This window comes from Branchiostoma belcheri, unplaced genomic scaffold, assembly GCF_001625305.1.
Source record: "Branchiostoma belcheri isolate BF01 breed outbred unplaced genomic scaffold, Haploidv18h27 scaffold115, whole genome shotgun sequence".
Classification (NCBI taxonomy): Eukaryota; Metazoa; Chordata; class Leptocardii; order Amphioxiformes; family Branchiostomatidae; genus Branchiostoma; species Branchiostoma belcheri.
The window spans coordinates 396,587-406,925 of NW_017802547.1; the positions used below are offsets into that span (position 1 = coordinate 396,587).

The 10,339-nt window shown below is 41.9% G+C and overlaps 2 protein-coding genes across 2 annotated transcripts; one reads left to right on the forward strand and one right to left on the reverse strand.

Annotated features, from left to right (window-relative positions):
* Positions 1-773: 773 nt before the first annotated feature.
* LOC109462374 (nucleolin-like) lies at positions 774-5,201 on the forward strand. Its single transcript, XM_019758919.1, has 10 exons — positions 774-1,193; positions 1,460-1,493; positions 1,694-1,802; positions 2,252-2,393; positions 2,789-3,027; positions 3,348-3,538; positions 3,894-3,951; positions 4,377-4,448; positions 4,576-4,660; positions 4,822-5,201. The coding sequence occupies exons 1-10, from the start codon at positions 1,111-1,113 to the stop codon at positions 4,976-4,978; spliced, it is 1,170 nt and encodes a 389-aa protein (XP_019614478.1). The 5' UTR covers positions 774-1,110; the 3' UTR covers positions 4,979-5,201.
* A 499-nt stretch (positions 5,202-5,700) lies between these two features.
* LOC109462300 lies at positions 5,701-9,766 on the reverse strand. The gene is made up of 10 exons (XM_019758830.1): positions 9,614-9,766; positions 9,299-9,436; positions 8,812-8,908; positions 8,474-8,631; positions 8,021-8,269; positions 7,553-7,666; positions 6,938-7,173; positions 6,334-6,467; positions 5,941-6,047; positions 5,701-5,856 (listed from the first exon to the last, which is right to left on the reverse strand). Exons 1-10 carry the CDS (start codon positions 9,677-9,679, stop codon positions 5,701-5,703), a joined length of 1,455 nt encoding a protein of 484 aa, XP_019614389.1. The 5' UTR covers positions 9,680-9,766.
* Between the last annotated feature and the right edge of the window lie 573 nt (positions 9,767-10,339).

Below are 10,339 nucleotides of genomic sequence, written 5' to 3' on the forward strand. Positions count from 1 at the left end.
GGGAGGAAAAAAAACCCGGACGGAAAACGGAACGAGGTGTGCTCGCGCCGTGTTGATGAAATCAACAGTGAAATAGACAGATCATGACGGCCTGGTACAGACGTGGGGGCTTCCCTCGCACAAAACGAGCTCGCTCTCCACCGTGCAAGGCCGCAGACGGGCTCAACTTGATGCAACGTAAGCAGGAACTGTCCTTGAGTCGTCCCCGCTTCTTGAAGATGTCGTCCAAGGCCGAAGGGAGGAGGAATCACCGTCTTTAAGGAAATGTACACAGCTGTGCAGGGGAAGGCGACCTCCCAAACCTGCGCAGAAGATGATGCGCATTGAAAACATGCTTTCAGCGCAGTGCAAAGTGGGAGTTGTGCAGCAGCGCCGCATGCGACTTTTGAGAGAAACGTAACACTTAAAAACACTGCCATCTGATGTCCAGGAGAATTGAAAAACAAAACAGAACAAAACAACAACAACGAAAAGTTACAGAGTCCAAGGTCTATGCGGTTTTGTGTCTTTCCTTATCTTTTTTTGAAATAGCAATCAGGACAGGATAGGAGGTAAAGTTAAATGTTTTTTTTTATTGCACAACAGACCAAGGGTGCAAAATCTAAGCTCTATGGTGATTTCTCAATATTGTCTCCATCATTTGGACACCCAACCTACACACACACACCGCGTGCTATCACCTAACGTTCAAGAGGATGTACTTTATACTTTTTCCGCTAAATGCCGCTGTTGACTGGTCATGAAACCAGAATCCATGCGAATCGCACCACAAATACGTCGCTAGCTTTCTCTAGCCGACCACGTGACCAAACAGGAAACTTCAAATTTTATGCAGGTTTCTATGGTGATTTTTGGCGTCCCGTTTCCACCGGTTTCTTGAATAAGCAGCGATTTTTCTCTCTGTTTGGCTTACGTGTGCATAAAACACATCCCTATCTATTCTACTGTCTGGACAGAACGTAGTCATTGCTTCATTCCAAAGCAGAAATCTTTCGTGCGTCGGAGCGGAGTTCCAAAGCTGCCCCCCTCCCCACCCGAACAAGTGTTACTACATGTAATTGAGTGAACAGGAAGAAAGACACAGCTACTTGTAGATAAAGTACCGAAGAAATGGCTTCGGGAGTCCGAGCCCGGACCCCCGGCACCATGACAGTTCTGGATCCCGGTAGGTCAGCGTCACCAGACTCGGCAAGGTAAGACAAATTAATTTGTTTTTCCCAACTTATATATGATAAAAAGTATTGGATTGTTAAGAGTTATGAAGATGTGTAAATTGTAGGTGTATATTTTAGTTTTTAAAACTGTGAAATAGTTTTGTTACTAGTATTTTCTCTGATATTCTGTGCAGTGTATTTTTCTAGTATAATCACCTTACACACAGATACAGATCTAGACACCTTGCACTAACAAAATCATGTCTTCAATTTTCTGTTTCATTTTTTTCCACTATTCTATCCAGACCCCCTTCATCTGGCAGGAGATCCATCACAAAGGTAAGACATTGCTTTTAATTTCAAATCAATATGTATCAGCAAACTTGACTGTAATGTATTTTTTAAATCATAAATTAGACATCAATAGCCTTGATACAATAGATAAATGTGAGTCTTTCAACTACTGTTCTCTGAATAAACAATTTCAGCTTCAATCCATTGAAGAGATGATACATTTTTGTACTTTTGTGTGTGTGCAGAGTTTTAGTCTAGAGATGAGGAGAAACAGTCTGGAGGTCCTGAAGTCATCAGGCAGAGAGGAGGGGGAGAGGAGAACCAACAGTGCTGGATCATCAGGGAGACGATCTGGTAATTCGTAACTCTTGATTAATTGTAGGAACAAGTCAGACAGAAGGCCACTTTGCTTTGTTTAAGAAGTTAAAGGTACAGACAAATTTGATAGTAGTAAGTTTAATTTTAAGAAATTATAATTCTTTCATACATGGGCCAGAGGTTGTAGGATACCAAGCTAAAACAATACGTACCCAAACTTAAATCAGTATTGATATCATGCACCTATACTGACTAGGAAAAAGCCATGCTTTGTTTTGTTGTATCCCGGGAACCAGACTCGTGAGGCAGCGGGGTGGAGAGCATACGTTACACAGTTGCCTAAAGAGTTGGGCACTGTGGGGCACAGTGCTTAGTAGGGAAGGGCAATATATATATAAGTCGCAGCTCTCTCCCACTGCCTCACGCATCGGGTTCCCATGGCTGATGACACTGGCTGATGACATTGTATCTGATCTGAATCCCAGCGCTTGAAGTGTTGGACAGTCCAGGTGAGACCAGTCCAGGTGAGACCAGACCAGGTGAACCCAGACAAGGTAGCGGCGGCAGGAGACCGTACACACCTAACAAACAGGTGTCCTTACAGGTGGCCAGGAAGAACCCAGAAATGTGAGCACAGATCTTTATAGAACCTTAAGTTTACAGGATATGAATGTGTGACTGTGGGTCATATAAAATAGTAAAATCTAAGAACAACATTCTGAACATTCAGCCATTTTCATCAGTTCCTTTACATGTGATACCTGTTGACTAGTTTTGTCAGTTCATTTTAATTACACTGAAGAAGAGTAATGGATGTCACTCAAAACTTTTAGAAGTTACCTCCATTGTATCGTACAGTTTGAATTGTCTTTCAATATTGTTAACCTGGATGTCTATCCTTCATCAATGTAAGAACAATGTTCTGTGCAAAAATTTCAGGAACATTTTTGCCCTCCTTTTACATGATCCTTTGTTGTCCAGTATTATTGAAATTGTAATTTGTTTTTTTCAATCCCTGCCAGCAATGGTGTTCTGCTACCCACTCCAAAGAGAGAATCTTCTCCAACACTGCCCAACAGAACACAAGAGACAGTCCATCCTGTACATACAGATACTTGTGCCTCTGGTGGGATAGAAGGAGAGATTGATCCAATGGATGGAGAGGAGGAAGAAATGAGGCAGAGGGTGGAGAGGTTGGAGTTGGAAGAAGGGAGGAGGAGAGAATGCAGAGATACATCTCAAGGAAAATCAAATAGAGATGGTGAGAAACTTACTGGGAAATTTTCTTTATTCTTATTACAAAAATGCAAAGGTCACTCTGTAAACTTAAGGGCAGCTGTAGAATTGAAAAAAAAGGACAGGAATATAGGCTTGGCCAAACATCTAAAGCTGCCTAGTGGACTGCAACCCTTTACAGTAGCATGCATGTCGGGTGAGAGACAACAGCCGGGATTCGAACTCCCAACCTCTTGGTCCAGAGGCAGGGTCACTAATCACCAGACTACGCATGCTACCCAGAAGATTTTCAAATTAGCTTACTTTCTATTTACAATCCTTTTTTTCTATCAATTGTACTTTCAGTCCCTATACAGCAGAGTGCAGATCCTTCCCAGAATGCCCCAGGTGAGACAGGAGTTCCCCAGGCTCCGCCCACTGGACCAGAGGAGGAGGAGGAAGAAGAGGGGAGTGATGACAGTGATGATGATGATGATGACGATGATGATGATGAAAGTGATGAGGAAATCAAGGCACCATTCGAGCTGTTAGGAGAGGTTTGACATTTTTGTTGTACATGATAAAATGCGTAGATATCAGATCTTATACATACTGAATCTAAAAGATCCATTACAGTAATCAATTGCAAGATAAAATATGCTGAAATCATGTAAGCACAGGTAAAACTAGCTACTAGTATAGTCAGAAATATTGAAGCCTCCTGTGACAGAATGCTACCAATACAATAGGAATCAGTCCTGGTGCACACCCTCTGTACATAAAAATAAGTGGACAAAAATGTGTTCTTGATGTGATTTTTGTTTAGTTTTGATGTTTAGTTTTGATGTTTTATGTAAAATTTATGTATACTTTGTTCCAACTAACCTTCCAATCTGCTTCCATGTTCTACAGTTCCTGGAGTCAGTCATGAAGGAAGAGTATGAAACAGCACAGAAATTATGCCAGATGAGTGAGTCATTCTTTTTTTTTTAATTTACTGGTTATTGTAAAATCATCAAGTCATGTAGTATTGAGTTGAGTTTATTGGGATCCACAATTAGCATACATACCACATCCTACTGTGGCCATACATTATAGTTATACACTACATAACACACAGGAAAATAGCATATATGAAACATTGATACACTGACAATTCACAATAAACAAGTAATATAAGAGACATAAGGTTCATATACAGAAACCTATTACCATAATAGTAACATTCTTTACTAACTATTCAAGAGCCTTGAAGAAGTTCACAGTAGACAGGTGGCCTCTACCAGTGATCAAAGGGACAAGCTAAAAATGACCACAACAGGGTAGTCCTTATGCAGAGGTGATCACAGTATGTTTTGTGTATGAATCTTCATCATGAATGTTTTGATTTTTCAGTTCTCATCTATGAACCAGAAAACCCAGAAGCTCTTCAGTTCAAACCCTTGATAGAGGAAAGACTGCAACAAGGTGAGATGACTTTTATTTATAATGTATACATTTCAATTAGATTATTTGAGAAGTTATCACAGTTAAGTGTTGACATTATGATGGTTATTGTATATTGATAATTTTTGCTCTTGAAATGTCCTTTCAGAGGCTGAAGCTGAAGAGGAGAGCAGCAGTAGTGAAGGATCGACTGATGATGATGAAGATGATGACGATGATGATGAAGATGACAGGTAATGTAATATTAAGTTTGTTTGTTAATCTGCTCAATATTTGTACCCCCTATGTTCAGTTTGTTAAAGCGCTGTGATTGTCAAATCAATAAGCTATTACATGTCTCCTTTTTATTGTTGTCATAAAATAAAACTTGCATGTGATTTTTTTCCCATTTCAGTACATCAGAGACATCATCATCGTCAGAAGAAGAAGAGGATGAAGATGAAAATAAAAATGCAGAGAAGAGCAACGAATCTGGTACAGAAAAGAAAGTAGACAACAGCCAGGCCACAGCATCAACCAGCAAATATCCCCCTACATTTCTCACCAATTAGTATAAATATACATGTAGAAAGCCACTGTAACAGTTGTAATTCTATTGTTCAAGTTGTACAGATGTACATTTGAAAATGTGTCAAGTTCCAAGCACTACATTGTATTTTGCAGTGTCGTCTGTTACACGTTTGAAGTGTACAAAAATCCAGTTAAATGAGTTCTTGTGGTGTACAGTCATTGTTTTGTCTATGCTCTGAAATAAATGCGTGTACAACATTGAAATCAGGACTGTATGTATTTTGATGATAAAGCAAGCGGCATTATCATTATGATGATAATATATATCTATGATCCACCAAGATAATAAAACTACATGCATAATTATTTTATGAATGTCTCGTTATTTATTTATGATTTATATAATTTGTACAATATGTTAACTGTACTATCATGAAGGTTCATCTGTGTTGGTACATGTAGTTACATGTTTAAAGTACAACACAAAGAATTTCTCTCACCTACATGTACAGCTTTCGACAAGTCACTCTAGTCTTCTTCAGTAGACTGACACAGTGACGCTTGTCACGTGGCTTCTTGTGTGACGTCAACACTGGGTCTAAGAGGCCGACATCATTTACCAGATACCTTTGACCCAGTGTTGACGTCAAAGAAGCAACGTGACAAGCCTCTGGGTCAGTCTACTGAGAAGACCAGTTTGGTCGAAAGCTCTAGGAGAGAGAACTTCTTTGTGTTGGATCTTAAGTTTTAACCTCAAACATGTTCACTGTTCATCCAGACAGACCATAGAGCTGTCCTGCCCGACTACTGATCGGGAGTAGACCGAGTCGCGGGTGGGAACCCGAACAATGTCGGCTCCGAAGGCAGTCAGGTGGTCACACAGACAGACTGTTTCCTCCCGGGTGGTCTTTGAACTGACCTGCATGTAGACAAAAGGCAGTGAGTGTTTTTGAAATTCCTACAAGTACTCTTAACAAGTCTAAATAAGTTTCCCATACTGTACCTTGCAGCCATCTCCCTTCCACGCGCCACTGCCGTCCTTTGAGTCCCAGTACCGGCAACTTATCCTGACGATATCCGCTGAATAATTACACTTCTGTGACAGGCACTCTGGAAGTGAGAAGTTGATACAGTAAGGCCACAACAGGCTTAAATGCATTTAGAAGAAAGCTAGTTTTAAGACAGTGAAAATAGAGATATAGAGTTTAGGATATAGCAAAAGTTCATGCTTATTATTTGGTCGGTTCCTTTTGGTACGATGAAAGCAGCAATAATAATGAAATCAAGTTATGTCTTATGATTACCTTTAGGAAACTAACCAAGTAAGTATTGTATGATATAATTATCAATGCACTGGGGATTTCTACAACTGTTATTAACAACAGTTTGACTGTACCGTCAATCAGTAGGCCAAGTGTATACTGTCCACTTCCATTGTTGACCTTCCCGACAGGGAGCAGGATGAAGGCTGTGAATGTGAGGTTGCCGTCATACCCCGTGATGTCAAAGTCCTCCCACAAAAGAAGCATCCTGCGAAACCAAACAGAAAAGTGAGTAGAGAAGATTCACTCAATCCTTACATGCCAAGCTTGCCTCTGCGCATCAAGCAACGGTCCTGATGACGGACCGGCCTGCGATCCGTCAGCCAATCAGTTTTCCCCATCCGGTTGTTGGACGAAAAGTTAATCAGCCAATCACGTTGCCTCTTGCCCTTAGGCGGCGACACGATTGGTTGGTGACGGCTGACCAGCGTCAACTATGCACCAAGCAACGGTCCTGCCGTACAGGCCAGCGCGATCCGTCAGCCAATCACGAATATCCATCCCTCTCCGGTTGTTGGAGGGGGGGGGGGGGTTAACAGCCAATCACGTTGCCTCTTGGCCTTAGGCGGCGACGTGATTGGTTGGTAACGGCTAACCAGCTGCGTTAACAAATAGGACTGGATCACAAACCGGTGTATTAGAGCTGTTGCCTGATAAATATACGTACTCAGCTCCTACCTGAAGTCGTGGTCCGTGTCGTTCGGATCGCCGCCGAGCTTGCCGTACATCTTGGCTTCTCTGATGAAGCCGGCGGTCCGCACCGTCAGTGTGACCCCGTACGTGGCGTTCTCCAGGGCCTGGAAGTCTCGGAACGCCATGGTGCTGTTGTCATAATGTTTGTAGTTCACGAGATGTCCGACCCGGAACATCTCTGGGCTGTTCTGAAGGACGATGGTAAAGGCTTCAGACAGCCCCTACAGAAGACAAAAAAAGAGACGGAAAAACTTTTAAAAATACCAAAAATTTTATTTCAGCATTGTCGAAAAACGGAGTGATGAAACTCGGCCGCCTGATAGGTAAGGCTTGTCTATAGTTATCGTTATTTTGAGTTAACACACTTGTTCAATTGTTGGTTTTAGTTTCGGACGATCACAAACTTGCAAGACAATGCGATTACTTGTATCTAATTCAGCTAGCTGCTATTCATTGTTTAGTACTATTAAAAATCTAGCCAACGATGGCATGGAAGTTCAAATTGTTGAAATACGGCGTCAAGAAGGAGTCAATTTGTTTTGATGGCACATGTCATGTAAACATACATGTAGAAGAGAGATGCTAAAATAATACACTAACGTTAACAGGGATTTCGTTCCCTTCTGCGTCTTCCAGACTGACATCCACGACAGATGTCTTGATGTCTCCTGCCGATCTGTCCCAGACGTACGGGTTGTCATTGAAGCCGGTTATCTGGAAATAAGAGACACGCGCACACACTGTATGTGATGATTATGAAGCAGTTTAAACGGTAATTTCCAACACAAGGGACTGGATTTCCCAAATGTTCGACCGTGCAACTCCAGTCTTTGTCAAGGAATGGACAATCCACCGCTTCCGTGACGTGTCATGCACATGACACACGTGACACGGTGAGCAGTGGATCGTAAGTTGCAGAAAGTCTGTGGCGCCCCCCGTCTTTGTTGAAGAAAGGTTGTATTGCTTAACCCAATGAGACCGAGTGTCCAGGCGATTTTATATGAATATATTGTGAGACCTAACAAAAGAAGATATCCGGGGAAAAGATAAAGCCGTTTTGGCACAAACCTTCCAGTTGACGTCTGAAGAAGCTGTAAAAGGCAGCAATGCTTTATGTTTGGGAAAGTCCACTTTTCCAGCAGGGAGGGACACACTGTCGGGTTCTTCTCCTGACCCTGACCTTGACACCTTCTTGATGAGCAGCGACATGTCCGGGGTTAATATCGGTGTTGGTTTGTGCGGGACTCCGGGACTGTTCGAGAGGGCATTGGCGATTTGATCGACATGCTCCATTAGCGCAGACATGGCCTCCTCTTGCTGTAGCAACAATGCGTGGTTAGACGGGGGACGTTACAAGCTATCTGGTACATTTGATTCATCAGTAGGAGCCCATAAACTGAAATAACTGAATCATTAACCTAAACCAACTCAAATTCAGCACTTTAAATTTAACAATCTCGGCCTTTAGACTATATTCTGTCAATGGATATTTGGCAATGATACAATGGCCCCAGTACACACGAGTTTCCAATTTTCTTCCTCCTTTTCCTGCCGCTCCTTCTCCAGTTTCTCTTTGTACGCCTTCCGCTTTCTCGGTGGTAAAAGATGAGATTCGTCCTTCAGTGTCTCTTGATCTTGTACTCCAGCTTCCACCAACGTCGAAACGGTGTCAACAATTGCTGTTAAGACATTTGAGGTCAGTACGTTCGAAGTTCTAGCAGTAATTACTTTCTAGCAGTAATTAAGTTTTAGCACATGTTAATACATTGTATTAGCAGCCTACAGTGACCATATAGGGGTTCAAACAACAAAAAGTCTTAAGTCAGATCAGACGTGAATAGGTACAATCATGCCAATACCTGTTGCAGCAGGTCTCAGGTCTTCAAACCGTACTCCTTTTTCCGAGAGTTTACCGAAGGATTTCGTCAATTTACCTATGATATAGCCTCCAGTGACCTGCAGCAATAATGCAAAGTTGCTATGATATCAGTAACAATGTAATTTCGCTGGCGAAACTTTATTATGAAGGTATTCCACAATGCTTGCAGGCCCTTTGATGGCTATAGAAACTTTCCTTGGAACGACAGGTCCTTTGGTCGGTTAAGGGACAGCAGGCAGGAACTAAGGGTAAAGTATAATATAAAAGTGAACTTGTGTCATTTAGCCTCTATAGAAGAAGCCCACAGGGCGAAATCGGTCATGACAGGCTGGATGAAAACTTTAATAATTGGCTCCAGATGTCTTACTAAGGGATGACTGCAGTGTGAAAGATGTCCAGTCTACTATATACTACGTATTATAACATGCACAGCACCAGGAGCGTACTACACTCGGCAGATGACTTACTTGTTCGTGCTGACCGAGCTTCTCTGGTGATCTGAGGAGAAGGTCGGTTGCTGTTGCCAGAGCTTCCACCTGATCCGCATCTTCAATCACAGATGACACGTTGTACATCATCTCCAACGCCAATGGCAGCTTCGTTCGCTGTGGAGGAACAGTAACAAACTCGGTCATTGGTCACTTGATAGTAGCCTGGTCACCAAACCTATTTCAGTTGCCCACTAAATAATTATTGTTTATATGTAGCATTTTGCTGTTACTGGGTGTGATTCTAGTGACTATACTTATATATATATATCACCATGTCTGTCTACAACGTACCTCGCATTCAGAAGATTCAGAGTCTTTACAGCTCTCCTGCTCACTGTTGGCGCTTAGATAGTCCATCAACTCTCTTGGGTTCCCTTTGTCACGAAGTAGACCAGACAACCCCGGCCAGAAGTCTTTCAATTTGTCCACGACAGGGGCAGGCGTCGATTCCTTCAGTAAAGACAAAAAAGCAGATTCGTTCATGAAGGTTATACATACAGGTAGTGGATGACGAAATGTAGCGTACGTTACGTCGGTAACTGTTATTGGCCGTACTGGTTTTATAACTGATCCAAACGGATTACTTATGTAAGTGTGATCTTCTAGGAGAAATATTCCAAATTATTCAATTGTGTAATGAAACCTCGAAAAAAACTTTTTACCTTCAAAAGGTACAATACAGAAACATGTTTTATCTATAAACTATATCAACAGGTAAACTTACTGTTTCTCTAACGTCCGTGGACGTCGTTGCGCTTGATGAGGTAGTCGTCGGAGTGTTGGTTGCGCCACCCGCTAAAAGTAACATTTATAGCCATTAATGTTAACTTTGGACATCAGCACCAAAGCTACCACACACATAAAGTATGATCAAACAGGCTAGCTCAGTTAGTTTGACATTGGGTAAGTTAAATCCCTTGTGTTCGAAATTACACTTTAAACTGCTTCAAAACGAGAAAAGTGTTGGTTGTTATGACGGCCAACATCAACATACCAGCAAACGAAATTCCAGCTGTC